The 23463-nt window shown below is 41.6% G+C and overlaps 1 protein-coding gene across 4 annotated transcripts in view; it reads right to left on the bottom strand.

Moving 5' to 3' along the window:
• The window catches only part of NKAIN2 (sodium/potassium transporting ATPase interacting 2), a 748339-nt gene that overhangs the window by 323544 nt on the left and 401332 nt on the right, over positions 1–23463 (bottom strand). For all 4 annotated transcript variants that reach the window (XM_006139449.5, XM_014581722.4, XM_014581721.4 and 1 more), the window contains one exon: positions 16370–16450. In XM_006139449.5, coding sequence (XP_006139511.1) covers positions 16370–16450 — 81 coding nt within the window. The remainder of the gene's footprint in view (positions 1–16369; positions 16451–23463) is intronic.

Genomic DNA, 23463 nt, shown 5'->3' with positions numbered 1-23463 from the left:
GTGCTTGTAGTTGTTAAAAGGTCCTGCGGTACCCTTTATTAGATGAGAGGTGTAAACCCGGTTTACTGACTAAATTTCAAAATGAATTAATTACATTTTGCCTACTTAAGTTCCTCCTACTGCATAATGTATTCTTCACATCCTGGACTGAATTTTTATACAAGTTTGTGGTGCATTCTTAACCAATTAAGAAATTTCAGTGATGGGTGAAGGGATTCCTGTACCTATAGCTTGTACTGTGCTTTGTGATCCTTCCAAATTAAAAGTGATATCTAAATATAAATCATACATTTCTTCTCAAGGATCTTAAAAATACCCTCATTTTATGGTGTAGAAATTAATTTTCAAGTTTCCTGACTCATAAATTTAGTTACAATGAAACTCCCAGAAGCTTTTGTCTGAGACATTTAACTTTTATAAGGTGAAATCTGACTCTAATATGTGTCAGACAAAAGCTTTCATTACATAAAGAATCGTTTAAGCCCACTGTAGTGAAGTTTGCAGTTAACCTCCATCATTTATGCCAGCATTTTTGGTTTCAGGAATCCCTGGGATAATTATACAGGTTTGAACTCAGTGATAGACAGTTCATCCAGGCCCTCAAATAAATATATATTAAGAGAGCGGTGAATAACATTTAAACAGTAGCCACAGAAATCCTAAATGGCATATTTCCCAAAACAAGCAGTGGCTCAGATTTTCCATAATTTCATCACGGGACATGAAGAATAAAATAGATACAGGGATGCATTTAAAGCCACAGGCTACAACTTGATTAACTTTGACCTTTAATTGGGTGAGGAGGGTATGAAACCAATCTTTCCCAAAACCTGCAGACATAAATTTAGATCCACTGTGGTGTTAAAGGACATACCACCTAATCAATATTCAGACCTGTTACCTTTAGTCCAACCCTTTGTATTTGGCTCACATCTGAATAAAGGAAGAATTAGGGTTTTTATGAGGATTATCAGTGTCTACAAAGACTTAAGGTCAGTCTTTCTCCATACAGGTTAGCAGGGTTCCCTGCTATATTCCAAGTCTTTTGGTTCAGATTTCCTTTGAAGCTTGTTTCTTTCAGCCTCTTACATATACTTGTAAACTGCCATAAGCTGCAATTAAATTACATACTCTGGTTAAACAACCTTTAAATTACTCCCCCTACCTTTTATAACCACTGAATCCAACCCTTGAGGAAAGTGAAACCAAGATGTTGGTCTTTATGGAAAATACTAACTATCGCAGAGTTGCCATAACACAAAAATTGGCAATATTACCATTGCTTCCTTTTGTTCACTGTGTCAGTGGCCATGGTAAATGAATGACAAGAGAAATATATAATCTCCTAATATGTTACACAGAGACAAGAAATCAAATCTGCCCCTACCCTACAATATTATGATAGCTTAATTTGTAGTCAAGTCCTAATTCAAGAGAACAAAGACAAAGAGTAAAATCAGATGTCCTTATTTTGTCATCTGGGTTCTGCAAATTGCTCCTATGTCACTCACAATGTCCTTGAAAGAACAAAATGCTTTTTCCTTTGGCCACCTCTCTCTTATATTGCAATTACACTCATCCAGAATGGAAATAATACCATGGGATGAAAGCGACCAATGTTCACACAATGTATAAAAATTAAGAATTCCAGATGAAGACTATTTGTCTACAATCTATTGGCTACAATTTGTCCTTATGAAACACTTACATTATTTTGAATATCCAATTATGATCACAAATAGTAACAGCACAATGCTGAGTGAGATCTCTGATTAAGATCCTTATTTTTCTATTAGATGAGCAATGGATATAGCCCCACAACATCCTTTTGATGAAGGAAACCAGTTATCCTCATTGGAAACAGAGAATAAATGGCTTGCCCAAGGACTAGGGATGTTAAATTGTGGGTAATCAGCTAATCAAGGAGTTGATGGGATTTCCATCGACTACGTGATTAGTCAACAAGGGGTAACTACAGATCTGCAGTGGGGTTAGCTCCCAGCCAGTTGATTCCTAGCTCGCATCTGGTCCCCCTCACTGCACCTCTGCTTTTTAAGTGTGTTAAGAGCTCATTGGCTCTTAATACATTTAAAAAACAAGGCACAATGCCATTCCCCCCCCCCCCCCCCGCTATGCCTCTGCTTCTTTCACCTCTCCCCCCCTTGGAGATGGTGCTGGGGAGGAGAGCACCTGCTCCTTCTCCCCGCCCCCCCACCTTGCTGCCTCTCTCTGACTAGTTGACTGGTAGCTTACATCCTTTCCCAGGACATAGACAAATTCTGTGACAGGAGTGGAAACTGAACCCAAATCTTTCGAGTCCTAGTCCAGCAATACAATCATCTCTCTTTTCTGCAGATAAATGGAATTGCTAATTCTCTTGTGAAGCCAGTTTTTAAAGTATTAAAAAAGTCTCAATGAGGATTTTGGTCCTCTAAGCCTTGGCACACTAGGTATATTCAAAGCCTGCTATATTATGAAAGTCAGAAATAAGCAATTTATCAAAAACTGAATTCATGCTACACTATCACTCATACATTTATCCATGTTTCGCAATGATAAATACCAAGTAGGTATTTTTCTAAATCAAATTTAACAACATATTGGCTAGGAAGGAAATTAGGTGTGCATGCCTTATGGGGATGCTGGTTTAGTCACCGACTGTTTGAATAAGATATGCTTCATAACATAATTTCCATATCAATGAAACTTAAGTATTTTCTTCTATTATAAAGCTGATTTTGAAATGCAGTGTTCTGAGGCAACAGTCATGTTTTGAGGGGAAAGAGATGACACGTTAGGAGCCTTTAAAAGACTACAGTTCAAATTCTGGTCCCTTTGAAGTCAATGGCATAACTCATTCAATTCATGTATTTTCTGTAAGCAATGATTTGACCCTAGGTTTCCATTTACCTTTACCACAAAAGGCAGCGTGCATGTAAGGCAAACAAAACAAAACAAAAAACTCAGAGTCAAAATAAACTGCAAAAGTTTAGCATCATTCTAACAAAGGTGCAAAATCTGCAAGGCAATTTAAGCTTTTAGTTACAACTCTAATTATATGACAATGATATATGAATATGTAATTTGTTCATAAGCATATTTTTAGCTCTAAATAATAACTCAAATTATCCTCCAAAAGTTTGTAAAATAAAAATATGTCACATGGCTTTATACCTATAAGCCTAAAAAACACACATTTCTACAACATAATATATACTTTAAAAAATGTTAAATAAAATATTTGCTGAAATACTTAAAATATTTAACAGTTTGCTTTTTTTCCTTATATTGTCTTATAACTGTTATCAGAAAATGTAACAGAAACGTGATAGCCATAAAGTTATATCATTTCGTATATTGTGTAAATGTACTATTCAATATGTGGAATCTCCAAACCACGTTTTTTTCTTGTTTTGAGAGTTATACATAGTCCTCTCCATATTTCTCATGAAAACCTCACAAACATTTACACTCATTGTATTCAACACTGCTCTTTGTTTCCAAGCATGTACTTTATGCAACTTCTAGAAATCTCCTTATTACTTCTTGAAATTCAATCACTCCATGATCAGAGAAAGCAAAAATATTAGTGCTTATTATTCATTTATATTTTAGTATGACTTTCTGAATAAGGTTTTTCAAACCAAGTTCCTGTTTTTTCATGGCTATTGTAGCAAGATTTTCAGTGAATTTGAAGTTCAGCACAGCTGAGCTACTCTGAAATAAAATAGTATACAAGTAAAAGAGGGAAGCTAGTACTTTATTTAAATATGCAGCACTTTTTTCTGCAGCTTTATAAAAAGCTACCTGGGCCACATTTTCTTTACTTCATAGCTGAGTCTATTATACACAAAGATTTCTCTTTTTCACAATCAAAAAACATTAGTTCAAAGGCCATTTCTCACCTATATAGGAGGCAAATGTATTTTGCAAGAAATTATACTAGCTGTGTTTGAAAGATTTTGCATTATGCACTCTTCCTGTGTGCAGTGAAAAAACTAAAAATCAGTACTGTATTTGATATTTACCAGCATAAAAATTGATGCTTTTACTATGTCAGTGGACAAAAGGAAATTGTCTTATTGACATCGTGTGCTGTATAACGTTAAAATACCAATGCACTGGAAAAAAGCAGTCAATAATAAGACTCTTTTAATTATTTCTTTTTACTGGATGAATTTTAGTGCTGGTATAAAGGACTGTCAGCACAGCCTGAAGCATAGGGGTTCCGTAAATCAAGCAAATTCCCCTGAATAAACTCTGCTAGTTCACTTCAGTCCTGAGTGACTATTTCAATAGGGAGATAATCTCACCTGAGCAAAGTCTACCATTTGTGCCACATTCTGTAGGACACAGACTAATGTCCCCTGCGGATAAGTTGGAGACCAGCACATTCATTTCCACTGTGAGATCTACATCAAGCTATGAACTACAGTCTCTTGAAAGTGCCTTGCAAATGTGTAATATTGCAATTAAATCTCAATAAGCGGATATAAGCCCCTTGTTCTACAATATGCAAAATGTTTCTTGAAACAAATCCCAGTTGCTTTAGTTTCATCCTTTATACGTTTTGTGTATGAAAACCCAACAGTCATGCAATTGTCATTATGTTCCCAATCCTATAGCAGGTTACACAATGACAAAAATTATGTTGTATCATAATCAAGTGAACACTCTGCTTACCTTTGTTGTAAAAATTTTCTCTCAAATTTGTTATTGAAAATTAAAAATCAAGGAGGCAGACAACAAAGCTAAAATTTTAATTTTACATACCAACTAGTGCTTCAATTCCCTTATATTGTCTTAGCCATAAAAAAGTACGGTGTCACAATTCTTCTTTAAAAAAAGCTGCTAATGGCATAAATGTATTTTCTTGGGTTGGGTTGAAATCAGTATTCTGACATTAACATTTCTTAGACTCACATTCCAATAAATGAACTGGTAAACTATTGGTAAATAAAAAATAGCAGCGAGGGATTGTTTAGAGACAACAGAAATAAGGAGAGTTATAATATATATGCACAGAACAAGGAATTATAGTATAAGGAAAGTAATGTATAAAATCCCAGTGCTAAGTAGATTGTTCTCTTTTGTAACTCAAACATCAGGGACAACAGCCTTGCTGGAACTTTGAGTAAGATGGGATTGGCCTGGCTCCATGCTCCTAAAAGGGGGATGGGGGAGGCTTGGCAGGAAGGGATGGAGCTGCACCGTCCCCTGGCAGCCCTGAGCACCACCCAGAGTTCAGTGCATCTGACCCCTCGCTCCCTCCTCCAGTCCTCACACCGGGGGTGATTTGAAGGGCCCGGGGATCTGGCCGGAGACTCTGAACTATTTTCTGTTTTTATCAGATTCATTGGATTTCCTGCTGGTAAAAACAGGGGTAAATGGCAGCACTCATTAAATACACCATTCATAGTTCTGAAGGAATTTTCAGTGCCATCTTCCTGCTCTGTTTCACCTCCCACCCTTCATTTCCTGTTTGTTCACTCCTCTTCTTCTGTCTTCATATGTCGACACTTAACTGTTTGGGTCAAGGAGCATTTTTGTTAATATATGTACGTACAGCACCTAGCCCAGTGGAGCCTTGATACTGATTGGGACTGCTCTGTGGTGCTGCAACATAAACAAATAATAACATGACAAATCTAAACATTGCTCTTTTGCTGCAATCTCTAGAGTGGAGAATTTGAAAAACCTGCAGAAATCTCCATTATAATGCATTGCATGAATATAAATATTATCAAATGTACATGCATACATATTATACTATGTGCTGGTGTGAGGTATAGGTTGAATAGCTAGGAAATATTTATGTTCCCAGCATACACACAGAGAAGTAAGAGAAAAGACATATGCCGCTCTTGCTGGAAGATTGTAACAGAATCCAGAAACCTAACAAACAAGAACCTAAATAGAGAGACAAAGTAGGTTGCTCCCTTAGGCAGAGGTGCACAACTCAAACCACCACCTTGCTCCACTTTACAAAGGCTCCACAGAGTCGTATCATGTGACTTCCCATAGAACTCCCTCATCCGCAAGCAGGACAGGAAACCATTTAGTGACCGCCTGTAATTATAACACACTTGTACCAGTTTCCAACGTACCATAAACTGGATCATCTTTAAACATGACCTTAGATAAATATACGTATTAGATATAATTAGCATTTTATCACTATGATTAATTTTGGCAAGTTTATCTTAAGAGGCTATTTATGTGTTTTCCTGCACTTAGAACCATAATTATTATACTAATGTGGAGACTATGCATTTATCACACACACACACGTTACGTGGAATCTTAGCATAAAATATAAGCTATGGTTGCAATAATGTGGCTACATTCTATGCCAGTCAGAAACATACAATCACATATGGTATTTTTTCCCCACTGTTGAATCATTTCCTATGGCCATGTGCAATACCAATCCTAGAAAAAAGAAAAAAATGCAAATTTTTATAAATGCTTTCAACCATATGCTGAATCTACAGAAAAACAGATTTATTTTGTAATCAGTTCCATTCTCGCTGGCTGAGATCTTGAGGTTAAAAAAATGCTGCAAACTAATTTAACTGGAACCATAAGCAAGCTTTATAGTATCTACCCATGAAACTACCCTCAAAATAACCTAACACTGCTGGTTGCCAGCATATTTTCAATTTTCATCTGTTAGATATATGATCAAGCATGTCAAATCTGCCCTAAGTAGTAGAAGTGAAAAAATAAAGTCATTTACTTAAAACATTGTGATAGCTATTTATCCAAAAACCCTGGTCAGATTTAGTGCTCAAAGGCATTTACCTACAAAGTTAACCAGATGCTTTGAATGGAAAACTAATTTAATTTCTCTGTTATCTTAACGGGACATCTGTTAAAACAACATCCAAGGAAGGTAATATGTTGAAAATTAAACATCCTGCAGGTTGTATCATTAGAGTATGTGCAGCATTGACATTCAACTGAAAACCACCACTCCCTCATGAAAATAATTAGTAAATGTGAAGCCAAAACAATATTATTATTACACTCACAGATATGAAAAAATATAGGGTCAGTTTGTGCCTAGTGCAAATGCTGCCCTCCTGCAAATTACACTAAGGAAGAATTTAATTTTTTTATTTCTTTTTTTTTTCTCTTCTTCCCTCCTCCACCGTTTTTTTCAACTGAATTGAGTTTATTTTATTTTAAGTGTCATTATCCAATTCCAGCATATTAAGTGCTTCAAAAGTGCCTAGCTGTTGAGTTTTGTTGAGCTCCATATCTAAATCTATATAAATGATAAACAGTATTGAGCTAACTGGCTTAATTGCCAACAATTTCTATATGCCCATGTCTTCAGTTTGTGGCTTGACACACCCTCTACTCAAGCAGGGTCAAGGACAGGATATGGAGCTGTAGAAGTTTGGTAGCTTCAGCCAGAAAAGGTAGAAGAAAACGTGGGGATTGTTATGTTATACACGTGGGTGAGTACCAGGATGCCTGAGGTGTCCATTTGAATGGGTGTTTGGGGGGGAGGTAAGTGGGCAAATCTTGGAAGATATCCAGGATACTGCATAGTTGAGAGGATGATGGAAGGAATCTGGAATTTCTGACAGGTGTGTATAGGATTCTGGATTAGATGAGTGCTAGGGTACAGAATGCAGAGGACTGGGTGGGGAAGTTAGGAGAATCATTGGGCATGTGTAGCTGGAGGGTTGTTTGGGGTTAGATGCCAGGGCTAGGTATCTAGTGTGTAAACTGGGGGACAGAGAGCTTTTGGCAAAACTAGCAGAATAAACTAGAGGGCTAGAGAAGGCTAGTAGGAAAACCTGATGTTTGGGAGGGGTAGATGCAAAGTGAGCAGGGAACCAGTACTCAAACAGGTATTTCTGTCCCCTTGACTGCTGCCCGCCTATCCTTCCTCTCTGCTAATCCTTCCAGAGGGATCCAGTAGGAGGAGCAACAAGAGGAAATTAGATGCTACTGTGCTCTAATAGCCAGAAGCAGCAATTCTTATAGTTTAACTGAAGAGAGATGTATCAGCCGGGCAATGCTGCCAGATGTGTGAGTACCACAGGAGATGCATGGCACATGGCAGCTCTATGTACCCACAATTGTGGCAGGAACTGAAGAGTTCAGTTCCTACTTAGGAATATAAATGAAAGAGTTTGATTTTCACAACTGATCAGCACCCAGCCACTCACACTGCTCTCATCTGATATATGTGCAGTCTATATTCAGAACATCATCAATAAATGAGGTTTGAAAGTTTCCCTTTCATAGGTTTAATATCTCTGTCCTCTTTCCATCAACATTGATCTTAATTGCATCTGCTGTTGTACCAGTTGACCAGAGAGGATGTGCAGCAGCCACAGAAGTGAAAGAATTAAATAGTATAAGCTTATTTTCTCCAAAAAAACAAACAAACATAGAATACAAAAAATGGAAGCTGCTGGCAAAATTAGACCCTCTCTGGCCATCTTTTAGATTAACTGATAAAAAAAATGACAAAATTACCTGGATCCAGGTTACAAGAAATGGAGAAAGAACGAAACTCTCAGTTCCATGGGCCTAGAAACATTCTGTGTTATAATTTACAGTCCCAAGATCAAGACATCTCAAAACCCACATGTTCCTTGTGAATAGCCCAGACAAACAGAATTTGAATCTCCTTAACACACTGCTTAGTTTTTCACAAGTTGTTGATCCCTCATTAAATAGCTGTGAATCCTAACACAAATGATAGGCACTACCTGCTTTTGGCAAAAGGCAATAACGCCGTGCTTTTGGTTGTTTATTATTTTGCCACAATTTTGTTTTCAGATTTGACATGCAAGAAGTCTATTACAGGTTGATTTTTCAGGGTGCATTTTGGGCAAATTTCAGCCATTTTGGAGAATAAGACAGGGTGAGGAGCATTGTTTGCTCATGTTAAATTCTTACAACCAGTTAATTGATAAGCTCTGGCGCACCCATGCTTTGAAGTCGGAGCTAGAAATGTGGTTGAAAGTCACTCTTGGTAGCGGGGATGCCCCATTAAAAGATACCAAAATTGAGCCAATTTGAAAAATCTTGGTTCATACATGCTTAGACTTGTTAGAGTTCAGTAACAATTTTCTGAACTTCTGCTGTGAATTGGACATGCTCCTTTGTTCAGAATTAGAAAGAGAGATGATCTCTTCTATTCTCTTATGTTCCTCCTGAATACACTCAGACTACATGGAGGAGGAAGAATATTGACCTGAAAGTAGAGGGTCAAGAAACTAGCATAGGAAGAGGACAGAAAAAAGAGTAAGTAGACTGGAATGAGGATCTGAGAGGGAGGAAGAAGTCTGAGAACTTGTGTGGGAGAGGAGGAAGTTTCAGAAAGATATGGAGAGCTCCAAGTGGGAAAACAAACCCTGGGACTTACTGGGCCTGGAGATTGACACTGGGATGAAGAGTCAGGATGAAGGAGGTTGGGGGGAGGGGGGGGGAAGCCTGGAACAGCAACAACCAGTAGGGGATAGGAACAGATGGTCTATGACATCTACAGGACATTCTAGTCCTGGACCTGCCTCATGGTTAACACAACTGAATGCTGACCCTAAAGAACTGGATCTCACCTCTGCCTCAGAATTCTGTGTGAAACTGGGCAAGTCACTTAAAGCAAACTTCACAAGTGGGCACTAATTGTGTGTTCCTCATTTACTGAGTCCCTGGGCTTTGATTTGTAGAAGTGTTGAGCATTCAGAGCTACAACTGAAGTCAATGGGAGCAGTGCTGTGAAGGAATGAAATGCTACACAGTGTTAAGTACTCTGAAAACCAGCCCCTAAGCATCTCAGATTGGAATTCCAAAGTTAGCAATCACTTTTGATCACTTCAGTTCCCTATCTGTACAATGGGATTTATAATACTACCTCACATCCCAGAGGTGTTCTCAAAATAAATTCATTAAAGTTTGTGAATCACTCAGATATTATGGGGAAGAGCATCATAGCCATGACTAGAGTGCCTAGCAATAAAAACAAAATAATTCAGTATTCTTAGAGTACAAATAGTCTGAAGTAAATAGAAGTTGGGACCACACCGTGAACAATGAGATGAAAGTAAGTTATTGAATAGCACCATCCACTCATTTCTGCTTCATTCATTATACACCTTCCAACTTCTGCAACTAATAAGGCAGAAGTCTTACAGACAACAATCTGTTTGACTGTACATCTCTCCGATTCATCCTGTGCACTGAATGAAGTAAGGGTCTTCTGTAAGGCAGTAGTACAGGTTGAAACTCTCTAGTCTGGAATTCTCTGGCGTGGCAACATCCGTGGTCAGGCATGATTTTAGTCAGCTAGATGTCCATTTATCATGAGGGTGTCCAAGTTTCCTATGGACTTATAAAGTTTGTTTATAGGCACAAGGCCTGACTCTCGGTGTTCTGTGCTATTAAAATCTAATTTATCCCTAAATATCTTCTAAGAGCCCAGTAAGCAGTGAAAGTGTTGGTAATACTGCTAGGCAATATTGACCTCCTATGGTTTCTCAAATTCTCTGGTTCGGCACTGGAAGGTCCAGAGAGTGTTGGACTAGAGAGGTTCAACCTGTATATGATCATGCAACTAAGACTATGTCATAATTCATACACACAAAAGGGCTGAATTCAATTTGCACAGGCAACCTAAATTCTGGCATTTCCTAAACTTTTTAGTTCTTGGCTTTGAAAATATAACATTATTTTAATGTATTTCTGTGTGTAATTTTAGAAAAAGAGAGAGAAAGCAAACTTACAGTGCAATGTTCCACTTTCTCAGTTAAAATAATGAAGATGTCAGGCAATGCGACATAAATGCAAATAAAGTTAACCTACACAATCAACAATCAAGAAAGATGAAAAAGTAGATCAGCAGAACTCTGCCAGTTTTATATAATTGTGGAGAAACTCCACTGAAGTTAGTGCTATCATACTTTAGAATTACAGTGAGGTGACTCTGAATAGAATTTTTGTCTTATTTTAATGTTATTTGATGAAGAGAAACTAGAGAAAGTGGACAATGTGGCCTATTTTGGAAATACCATCAGGAAAGAGGTACCAGTTCCAAGGAAATGAAAGGGCTCAGGAAGGCAAACATTGCTTTTTGAAGACTCCAAAACATCTGGCAGCTTCCTTGAAGACAAAGCTGAATGTATACAAAGCAATTGTTATCATCTTAACATATAGCACTCCACAGAGGCGGAGGGCCAATTAAGATGATTCGCCCTCGGAGGCGGATAGATCCGAAGGGTTTTCTGAGGTCCCTGAGGGATTGTTCAGCCATTTTGGCAAATAGTCCTATACATACATACCCTAATTGATACATGGAACACCGAGGTAGCCCAGGCAGTTGATATGATTGCTGCTAAGCGCCCTCTTCAGACCAGTCGAGCCAAGTTTGCTCCCTGGTTTTCTAGGGAGCTGATGGCAGCAAAACAGTCTGTGCAACGGCTAGAACGCCGCTGGAGGAGAACTAGAGCTGAGTCTGACCGGCTGCGGGTTAGAGCTGAACTGTGAGCTTACTCTGTGGTGGTGCTGACAGCGAAGAAGAGCTATGTGGACAGGGTGCTTGGAGGAGTGCGACCAACCACGTGCTCACTTAACCCCTGCCCTTCATGGCTTATTAAATCTAGCCAGGAAGGAATAAGGAGTTTTGGAGGACGGTGCCATCAATAGGCAGATAACACCCAACTCTATTTCCCTGTGATATTAGAACCAGGTATGGCAATGACTGATCTAAATCGGTGTCTGGAGGCAGTGACGGTTTGGATGAAGTCAAATAAGCTGAAGTTTAACCCAGATAAGACTGAGGTCCTGTGGATCATCAGGCCATCTGTGCGTGAATGTGGCATGGCACCTGTTATAGACGGGATTAATCTCCCCCTGAAAGAACAGGTACGCATCTTGGGAGTCCTCCTGGACCCTTTTTTAACATTTGAAAATCAGATTTCTTCAGTGGCCAGGAGTACCTTTGGGCAACTTTGTTTAATCCGCCAGCTGCGACCCTTACTGAACAAACATGACTTGGCCACAGTGATCCATGCTCTTGTTACATCCCGACGGGATTACTGTAATGCACTTTATGTAGGGCTACCTCTAAAGAGCCTTCGGAAACGTCAACTGGTCCAGAATGCGGCTGCTCGAGTTTTAACCAACACTAGTTATACGGAATACATTATTGTGGAATTTGCAGCATCTATAGATGTCATTGGTGAAAGCCTCCATGTTCTTGAAACCAAGTTTGTTACATAAGCATTCACAGCACTTCTTTTCTGAGGGGGTTTTATTTAGTAGCTATTGTTCAGGCAAAACTCCCACAGAAAACCACAGGGAGTTTTGCCTGAATAAGTAATACTGAATACAGCCCTACATTTAATTGATCTCATGCTCCCCAACAAAGTCGCAGAATCACCTCACTCCAGTGACATCTGTAAACATTTCTTGTCTTTTTTTAAAGTGGTAAATGCAAAATTAAAATGTAATGGAAACTCATTCTGCTTTTGTCTTACGAAGAATAAATACGTTTTCTTCAATATTTGACAGTATGCTCATTACATGGGCATAACATATGCATATAGTTATCTGGGGGACTTTATGCCTTTTGTATTCCATAGGTTACCTCCACCCCTGAAACATTTTAAATGGTAATTTTATCTGTTTCTCTTACAGATGCCAATGAACTCCCATCTATATTGTGCATGGTGCCTTCCTAAGAAGATCTCCATACGGCCCATGAGAAAGAAAGACCACGGCCAGTGAAATATTATTTAAAAAGGTTACTGTGTAACAGAATATACTATGAAGTGGGCATAAATCTATACATCAATCAAGTAGTTTTTTAAAAATCCCAACAAACACAACCAGTTTCTTTTTGGAAATGAACAAATTATTCTGGATAGAAGTCACATTGTCAACAAAGGCATTTACCAAAACAAAACAAAAAAAGAACAAAAAAACTAACCAGTCGCCAAAAAAGAACAAATACAGGGACAGGAAAATACTCAAAAGTGTAATACCACTCTCCATTGTATAGAAACACATTCCGCATATTGGCATAGAATGTGAACAACTCCATATGGCTGTTCACTGGTAATCCTTTAGTTCCTTCACTAAATAGGTCATAATGTCATAGTTCTAAAAATATCAGTGTCTTTCCAGGGCTCTTTCATTGTAATAAGGCACAGTTATAAAAATGCCATGACCTTAGCCACTAAAAATTAATTTAGAAAAAAATAAACAAGTAAACCACTAATATGATATATTAACAGCTTGAAATACATGGTCTTCTTTAAATTACTAGGTGATGATAAAATGGACATCCATAGAGTAGAAGCAAGCTTCACATTTCCAAAAATAAAATGTCTGGCTTTATTTTATTTGGTAGAAAGCTATATATCATACATATAAAATAACTATGCCCAGATGGACTATTATTAGGCTGTAACTTTAATCTAGCATTTCCTAAAACTATGCTGTATAAGTTGCCTCTCTCATTGTTTATGACTTTAGCAGAGTCCCTAGTGGAAGATATAGGTTAATTCCGTGCTCCCCTAAAGGTTACTTTTTATTCTCTATTTAAAGCCAGCTCAGTACTTTATCTTTTAAAGATTGAATGTGTCTTTCCTAACAGAAGACAGTACTCCTGAGTATTATTCAAGCTTTGATTTCATACTTATTCTCAGCTGAAAATACACGTATGAAGAGAATTCAATGCGAGATGTACCAGGATAGCTAGAAGTAAGTGGCCTGAAGACACACGCAATGTGTTACAACAAGGATGAGTTTGCTTCAGAATGTCTTAGACTGTTGAATTTCTGCAGATGTGTCAAATTATGTGCTTAGTTTTGGTAAATAACAGTGTTGTAGGTACCAACTTTATTTAGGGTTAAACGGAACCATCCTCACCAAAGCCTTGCAACATTCCTTCATGGGCTAGATCCATCAACTCACCTTTTCTTCCTCTCTCCACTTTAACCATTCATTATAACAGCATTTCTGAATGCCTAGCTGTGAGATAATTAGGGTTACCAGGTAGCTTCAGAAAAAATACCGGACAAACTTGATCAGGGAAGAGGATCCAGCCAGGAGGGGAGTGGGGCTGGCTGGGAGGGGCAGGGGGACAGGAAGCAGGGCTGGTGGGGGGGAGGGTTTGGGGGCAGTGGGGCTGGCCAGGGGAGATCGGGAGGGGAGCAATTGGCAGGAAGCAGAGCTGGTCGGGGGGGGGGGGGGGCGGAGAACCAGAGCTGGCCGGGGAAGCGGGGCTGGCTTAGGGAGATTGGGGGGAGGAGAACTGGGCCGCAGAAAGCAGCACTGGCCAGGAGGGTGTTGGGGGGAGCGAGGCTGGCTGGGGGGAGAACAAGGGGGGAGAGAATCGGCCGGTGGGGAGTGGGACTGACCCAGGCACATGCAGATCCCAGGGAGATGCCTGTCCCACGCATGGTCCTGGCGAAGCATGAGCGAGTCCAGCTACAGCTCCTCAATGCGCTTGAACAGTGCTCAGGAGCACAGACAGGACTTCTGCTCTTCCCTAAGGCATAACTCAAACATCAGACACAACCAGAGGCTCACAGTGCCGATCGTGCCCCACCTCCCAGCCACACCCACTGTCTCTGCCAGGCTTCCGTCAGGTGCCCAGCCTGAAAACCAGAAAATACCGGACATTGCACGTCTGGTATTTTTTGAATTTTTTTAACTGGACAGAGGGCCCAAAAACCAGACTGTCCGGTTGAATACTGGACACCTGGCAACCCTAGAGGTGATACCCCCGGCCAGCCTCAGGAGAGTAGACATATAGCTTGAAAACTTAATTTAGATAATGGGAATATACTGGGTATTCCCCATTCGAAGTATAGAGCATACCAGTGCAACTAAAATAAACTTTTCAAATGCACCCACTATATAGGCCTCAGTTAGACCCCCCCAACTTCTGAAAAAAATCTCAGCTCTGGCCCGGATCTATTCAGAACACCTCATTTATGTTGTTTTTAAATAATTTTAACCATGAAAATGCAATGCTAAAATATATTAATTCCTTCTCAAATCAGTCTGCAATAAGCAACTTCCATTCACAGACAGAGACTAGCCAATGTATGCAACAATTGTACACAAAGCAACGTATACAAAGCACAGGTCTAAGTAGGGATGAGTTTAACACAAAATATTAGCTTGTATATGATGTCATAAGCATAACTAGTTTGTTACAAAGACTGTTATAATTCATTCTGCAATATACATAGCATTTGTAAAGCAACAAAAAGTAGTGTCTGGAAGGTCATCGCATTTACTGTATCACTGGCCAGTTCTTTAATAGAGTGGGCCTGTTTAAAGTTACAAAAGCAGAAAGAACAGCACATTTTCCTCTCTCAAAAATAGGTTAAGTGAACTCTGGTATTGCTGAAGTCAAAGTGAATTTTACCATTGACTTCAATTGAGGTTGGTTTACACAGAAAACTTAGAATACTGAAGCACAACGATACGGTTGCCACGCTGTGACTGTGCAGCAGTAACAAATTAGCCTAGGATTTCATCCAACTTTTGCAGGAGCAGCACACATCAGAACGCAACATACTTTTGAATAGTATACTCAATTTATATTCTGGGGAGTGCTTTGAGAGGCAGCACTTACACAGTGGAGTAAGAGTGAAAAATGAATTATTTTCTGGAAAAACAACAAGGAGTTCTGGAGTAATTTCTGCACCATGCATCTGACCAAGTGGTTTTCACCCAAGAAAGTGAATGCCCAAAAATATCTGTTAGTCTTTAAGGGGCCACAGGACTGCTTGGTGCTTTTTACAGATACAGTCTAAGATGGCTATCACTCTGAGTCTGGTTCTTTTCTGGATTCAGTGAAATTTCTCTTAGCTCATCACAGATTCTGAATAACAAACCGAGATTCGTACCACAATGAATGCCTGTATATCCTAGCATCTCAGTTTACATTTTAATTTAACGACTGACACCTCGTTTTACCATTTTTACACTGTAGTATAGACCTCTGGAAAGAATTCAGCAAAGCAATATGCAAGTTAAATGATACCAAAGGAACACATTTATCCTTGAGAAGACAAATAAGAAAATCTTCCTTTGTAGTTATAGAATCTCATTTGTATCGTTCCCAAAGGTGGCATTTGCACTGAATAACTACCAGAAAAAAATTAAGTTAATTTTCCTTTTAAAGTATAGTTAATATAAAAAAATCAAAATACCTCAAGTTGTCTGAGATGTGGAATGGTAAAATATACAGAATATGCAAAGTTTACATCATGCTAATCTCATTTAAATGATACCAAGAGGATAAGTAGCAGAAGACTTAGCCGCTGAATGGGGGCATGTTAATACTGTATTGATGGCCTAGACATATCAGATGATAAATTACCTTTGAAAGGTCCCCAGCCTCCAAGTAGAAGCAAATAACAAACACATTCCATGTGACCCAGAAGACTAGCCATACAGCATACTGTAGAGGAATAAGAAAGAAATAATACATTATTAATTCTGCAATCACATAAGTTAAATTTAAATATCTGGAAGATGTTTCTTTTTTATAGCTATTTTACCATGTTGGTGAGGAATCTAGAGGGAATTCTGTACATGTATTTTATGACATTTCAGAACTACTATACAAAACTATCTGGTACACTATTCACAAATGTTCATTTTAATACAACATTGACAATGTTTGTTTTTCTCTGAGTTTGAACTATACTAGTCAGTGGAAGTAGAAAAGCTGGAATGAAACTCATTTGATGGTTTGTGTTCTCTAATATGCATATGTTGTGAAAGTGAAGGGGGTAACACTTTATTTCTGCCCTTCTCTTCACATTTACACATATGGCTACATTTTTGCCTTACTAGAGACATCATAAATTCCAAGTTTGGAAATGTAACCTCTCAACTGCAGATTTCCTATGCTAATTTCGGACACATTGTCTAGTCATGCCTGCTGTTAGCACCTCAAAAAACCTTTTCATGATTTATTCCAATGTCTAATAAATCTTAACATCTGCAAATGCCTTTCTAATGACTATTATTCCTATTTGCTAGTGATTCCTGATTCATTTCTGTATGTTTGGTAATTCATGCTATTGGCCCTGGATCTTGTATGTGTTACAGGTTTATGGAACAACTCTATAATATATACTCTTTCCCCTCCCCCAATTTTAGTTTATGGGCATTTCTCATTGTTATGCCACGAATGTCCTCTGCCTCAAGACTTCACAAATTTATCAGATTCCATTTTGTTTTGTTCCCTTTTCCTCAAGCCATACACATTACATTAATCTGACATTGTTTCATATGTTTAATTCTGTTAAAATGTTTGTATTTTGTTAGACTATCTCCATCTCTTTATTTTGTGCATGAGAAGTACATATTGTACATTGTAATCTAAGCAGGGCCATCCATAGAGGTCACAGGTCTTAGGGACCCTCCCGCTCCAGTGCCTCGGGTGTGAGGCCCATGGCAACCTTCTTGCTGCATGCCCCTCTCTTGCCATGTCCCCCTCCCCACTCCACCCCCTTATTCCACACATGCTCTGTCCCCTCGCACAGTAATGAGAGCTGGGGGGATGGCAGCAGGTGTCATCCCCCCTCCCACACTCACCGAGATGGTGGGATCCAGGGCACCCTATTTCACTCTGCACGTCTGCCCTTTCTGAGCCCTCCATGTCCTGCTTCTCTGCCGCGGTAGGAAGCGGCACGCCCTGGGGCCAAGGCACTCTGCTCCCCACTGCTGTGGGGAAGCCTAGCACAGCAGGCTGGGAGAGGGTGATAGGCATAGCAGAGCATGCTGTTGGGCTCCTCCGGATCCCACCGCTCCAGTGAGTGCAGGACAGGAGCATCATTCCCTGCTGTCATCCTCTGCCAAGGCCCTCCTCCCAGGTAATCATCTGGGCCTCCCTGGGACCTGGCCACAGCATGGTTGAGGTGGTCACGCGGGGCTCCCTGGAGCTTAGGGTTAGGGTGGCCATCCCAAACCATGCTACAGACAGGACAGCTCTGAATCTATGGCTGTCTTTACCACATTTCTAGGGGGGAAAAGAAAGAAAGAAATACGTCCCTTTCTTATAATGTTCAGTTTTTTATATGGTCCAATAGAACATTTTCTAATTTTTGACAGCATTCCACTGTGAAACATATAGGTTACTATGAATTAATGTACTGCTTCCAGATCTTTCCCCACTTTACTACTTTTTCACTAGCATTTTCACCTTTTATAGGTCTATAATCTGTCTTATCTCAAGTAAATCTCATTCTGTTAAATTCTGCCTAGTCCTCTCCATTCTCTAGATTCTTTTACAATGTCTCTCTTTCTCTCTCATTCTTGCTACAGTCTGACTTCCTAACTAGGTGTAAGGATTGTACTGTAGTTTAACTGTTGTTTACACTTGCCTGTAAGTAAGTTATATTATTAAATCTAAAACTGATCCCTGTGCTGCTCTGCTGGTACTTCTTGATATGACACTTCAACATGTACATATGGTCTGTCATCCTACTTTCTACCCAAAACCTAAGCCTCCACACATTGTTCTAACTTTACTTGAAAAATCTTGCCTGTGATCATATGAAAACAACATTTAAATTTATGTATTACATTTCTTACATTACAATTAAACCATTGTCAGACAACTGGATAAGCAACCTTTATTTAAAATTATTATTAATAAAGCTTTAGTCTAGCAGACTAAACCTTAAATCTAAATATTGATGTTACTCTTTATGAGCAAGCTAATTTTTGACTTACACAGGTCCATTCTCTAAGGATGGGACTTTCAAAAGCACCTTCATGATTTAGCACAAAGTTGTGACGCAAAGCAAAATGAGGGCAAAAATAAGGCTTCCTAAGCAACCTTAGTTCTGGCAGTTATTAATTTCTCAGTGCTTCATGAAGTTAGCCTTTTTATTTTTTTATATTGTTTACACATGCACTGTGGTGGGGGCAGTTTGACTGAGTTAAAGATTCTGATTTCTGTTTCATGTTGTACGCGTGCAGTAGCTGATTTAAAAGATGTCTTGGAAAGCAAGCACACGGTGTTGGGTCAATACAATGCAGCAAGCCACTTTGTAATAGCAGAGTCCTTTATGTTTAAAAAAGTAGTGGGCTATGCCCACAAAAGCTCATGATGCCATCTACATGTTTTGTTAGTCTATAAAGTGCTACTAGACCATTTATTGTTTTTTTTCTTTTTTTTCCAACTGCCTAGTCACAATCATTCCAAATGCTAACATCATCTGACTTTTAGATTTTTTTTTAACCAACAACTGCTATTAAAGGACAACCACAAAAAATCCTTTCCAGTATTTTTAGGAGCCCCTACTTGTGAAAATGTGATGTTGAGTGTTTGCTACCAGATGAGCATCGAACGTAATTATCTCAAAAAACAAGAATGCCCCCACTTCCCACTGACAGTTATTTCAGCTGCTTAAGATCAGGCGCATCTCTTATCACTGGATCACATACAATCATAACTGCCTCTTTGGTCTCAGGAGCTTCAGCTAAACATTTTGGAAATTTGGCACTGAGAGTTCTGTGACAAGGAACAAATCCCTCTGGTGCTCTCTATTATATGTAACTAATTAGAAACACATTTGATAAGAAATCTTCATGGAACCAGAGTTGCCTGTTTTTTTCCCCTTTCTGGTAGTTTAAGGAGCTTCGTTATCTGAGAGCGGGCATGTCTACACAGCAGCATTATTTCGAAATAACTACATGAATGTCTACACAGCAAGCCCGTTATTTTGAAATAATTTTGAAAAAATGGGCGGCTTATTTCAACGTCTGTAACCCTCATTCTACGAGGAATAACGCCTATTCTGAAATAGCTATTTCGGAATAGTGCATGTATAGACTGTGCAGCTGGAATAATTGCCCTTCAGCCCTTCCCATGGGTGCCCAGCTGGCCCCTCTGTCCACACTCATCAAAACTCTATAGTACACCTTCCCCTGCAGGCCTCAAAGGTGCAGCCTTAGGAGAAAAGGCTTGTAGTACATGGCAGGCCCTGACAGCCCTGAACCACAGAGTAGCAGTCTGCACAGCTGTCCCTGCTAACACGAGCCATCCCCGTGCTCCGTCTGAGCCCTCCACTGCTGCAATTGAGCAGGCAGCCAGCTCCCAGGACCCTGCCGTTAGACAAAAGAGGTGTGCACCTTCCTAGTCTGGTGCAAAGATCCTGGACCTCATTGAGGTATGGGGTGATGAGACCAACCTCCAGGATCTCCGCACCAGATGCAGGAATGCCGACATCTATGGCTGAGAGACTGAACACTAAGGGCCACAGCCACACCCAGGAGCAGGTGTGGATGAAGGTTAAGGAGCTCAGGCAGACCTATGCCAAGGCCAGCGAGTGGAGCTACCACTCCGGGGTAGCACCCCAGACCTGCCCCTACTACATATAACTCCACCTCATCTTAGGGGGAAAGGTGAGTCCCTCTCTCCCACCCCTGGTAGTGTACTCAGAGCGGGAGATGCCTGTCATCGACCTCCTGGGGGGCAGAGACACTGAGGAGGAGAAGCAGCAGACGTATGAAGCCAGCAGTGTTATGATGCCCACCAGCCAGGATGATTTGCTCTCCCTGAAGCTGGTACCTCCTACCTTGGATGTCTCCCAGGCATCATCTGATACCAGGGCAGGCCCATCTGAGGAGTGCTGTTAGTTTCCATAGACACACATGGGTGGAGGTGGCAGGCAGCAAGGGGTAGCTGCGTGCTCTTTGCTCGGTCTTCTCACGCTGGGGACTGCGCAACAGCCTATGCATGTGAGTGCACATGGGGCACCACTCTTAGGCACACAGCCCAAGGACTCTGCAACAAAAGACCCTTGTGCTCTTGCTCACAGGGTGTCTGGAGAGGCCTGCCTTCCTCCTAACTCCAGGGTGGGACACCCTCCCTCCAGAAGCCACCACTAAAATGAGGCTGGACACACACACACACACACACACACACAGCAGTGCTGCACTGGGACATGCCCACACTCTCAGGGCAGCACTCATTTTGAGGACAGTGTGGCGAGGTGCAGGAGCATCTGCTGCTCTCATACACCTCCCCCAAGTATCCTGCCCCTCCTCTCCTCCAACAGGCAGGGATACAAATCTTCTCCCTGTGGAACGCCACCACTGCTGGACCCGGCATGTCCGTGGCATGGAAAGAAGCCCAGCCTCCCCATGACTCCCTCTCTCCTGCAGGATCTCGATCTGGCTTGCACCTTCCCATGCCTGCTTGACCCCAGGATGTGGGGGTAGTGAGGCTCCCTCTTGGAAATCTGTGCCCCTGTAGGAACGGGCCCACTAACTAGGCCACAGATGGAACATCACCTTCATCTGACCCAAGGCCTTTTGGTGTTGCCTCAGAGATGAGGGGGTAAGCTTCAGTCACATTGTCTCCAGGGATGACTGCCCTCTTCTTTGTTCTACACAACTGCACCAGCTGCAAGAGGGGAGCAATCAACACCTCCAGTGGTAGCCTCCCAATCCCGCATGACCTGACAGCACTAGAGGCCACAGGACCTGCAGAGGGAGCATAATGCTACCCTGCAAGCCCTCCAGCGCTTCATGGACCTACAGGACCGGAGACTGGAGGAGGACCTCTAGCTGCACAGAGAGACCTGACAGGAGCTTCTGGAGCAGGGCTGGACCATCTGCGCAGCTCTCCAAGCAGTCATTGTGAGCATGGTGCCTGCTCCTGATGCTGCTCCCATGCCAGCTCCTGCCCCTCCTGCTAGCTCCCCCCGTGGCCACTGATGGCCCACACACGTGGTGGCGGGACCACCCAAAGCGAGCACCACTCCCAGCTTCAGACTTGATCCTCTTCTCCCCCATCCTCTCTTTTCCTGCTTCCTCTCCCCCTCCTCCAAGATTCTTTCCTCAGCCCCTCCCCAGTTACATTTACCCCAAATAAAATCAAAGAGTTTATTTTTTGAAAACAAAAAGCATAGTTTATTGTCTCTGCAGGGGAGGAAGATAGGGCAAGAGAAGAGAGGGATATGGGAGGAAAAGAGGGGCAATGCACAGGCCCTTTGTGGGGAAGCCCAGGGGAGAGTGTTACTGGGATCCCGTGTGAAACTCTCCCTCAGGGCCTCCCTGATGTGCACAGCACTCTGATGGTCTGACCAGACAGCAGCCCCCCAACCCTGGGAAGAATGTCTCCCCCTTGCTTTTACAAATATTGTGAAGGACACAACATGCTGCCACCACTTGGGGGATTTTCTGATCCCTGACATCCACACGGCCGAGGTGGCAGTGGAACCTTCCCCTCAAATGCCCGAAGACGTCCTCCACCACAATGCAGGCCCTGGCATTGAAGTGTCCTTTGCTTTTGCCCAGGTGTCCAAACTCCAGATTAGGGCTTTCTTAGCCAGGGAAACAGAGGATATGCTGCATCCCCCACAATACAGATTGGTATGTCCACGTGCAGTTGAAGAAAAAGGTGCCAGCATGCAGCTTCTGGAAGAGGCTAGAGTTGTGGAAGACAAACGTATTGTGTGCCTTCCCTGTCCACCTGATGAAGAGATCCGTGAACTGCCTGTGTTGGCCTACTAGGGCCTGCAAGACCATTGAAAAGTACCCCTTGCGATTGATGTATGCAGATGTGTGGTGGTCGGGGGCCCGGATGAGGATGTCGGTGCTGTCAATAGACCCCCTGAAGCTAGGGAAGCCCATGGTGGCAAAACTGGTGATGATGGGATTCATGTTGCCCAGGATGATGACCCTGTGCAGCAGAATGGTGTTGATGGCCTGCACCACCTGTAGGAGGAGACAGAGAATCACAGGGTTGCCAGGGCTCTTATGAGGTCCATGAGACCACAACCCCCTTCCACATACCAGGAGCAACCCCCTACTAACTCCATCCCCTGTCAGGGCTTTGTGAAGGTGGGACTGAAAAGCCTCCCAGGGATGGGGCTTCCCCCACCACCCCTTCTCCTTTCCTGGGGAACCCCATTCCAGAAGTTCACTACCCTCCTGAGACAAAAGCATGAGCATGCCATACCTGCATGTCCACAGTCCTGACAGTCGATCTCCTGTGTTGACAGAGTGGCAGCTGTGCAGTATGGCGAGCTTCTAGATGGCAATGGCTATCCACTTCTCGAAGGGGATGGTGGGTCTCATGTGGGTATGTTGTCACTTGAGGGCGGGGCGAGCTACTCACGCTGCACCAGAAAGATGTTCTTCCACATGTGAAAATTCTGGAGCCACTGCTGGTTGTCCCACCGCTCCATAACGATCCAGTCCCACCAGTCAGAAATGGTGTCCAGACACCAGAAGTGCTGGTGCACAGTGTGCAGGGGAGGGCATGGGGGTTGTACCGTATGAGCAGTGCCTGCAGAGAGATGAGGAAGTTCCTGCAATGAGTTGGAGGATGTGTTCCTGCAAGGCCATGGAGGTAGCCTGCTTAAAGTGGAGTCTTGTGGAGAAGGGAGACGCAGTGGACGTGGTATACCTATACTTTAGTAAGGCATTTGATATGGTCTCACATGA

Source organism: Pelodiscus sinensis, chromosome 3, assembly GCF_052426305.1.
Source record: "Pelodiscus sinensis isolate ZL-2025 chromosome 3, ASM5242630v1, whole genome shotgun sequence".
Taxonomy (NCBI): domain Eukaryota; kingdom Metazoa; phylum Chordata; order Testudines; family Trionychidae; genus Pelodiscus; species Pelodiscus sinensis.
This window is presented reverse-complemented; position numbering and strand designations above follow the sequence as displayed.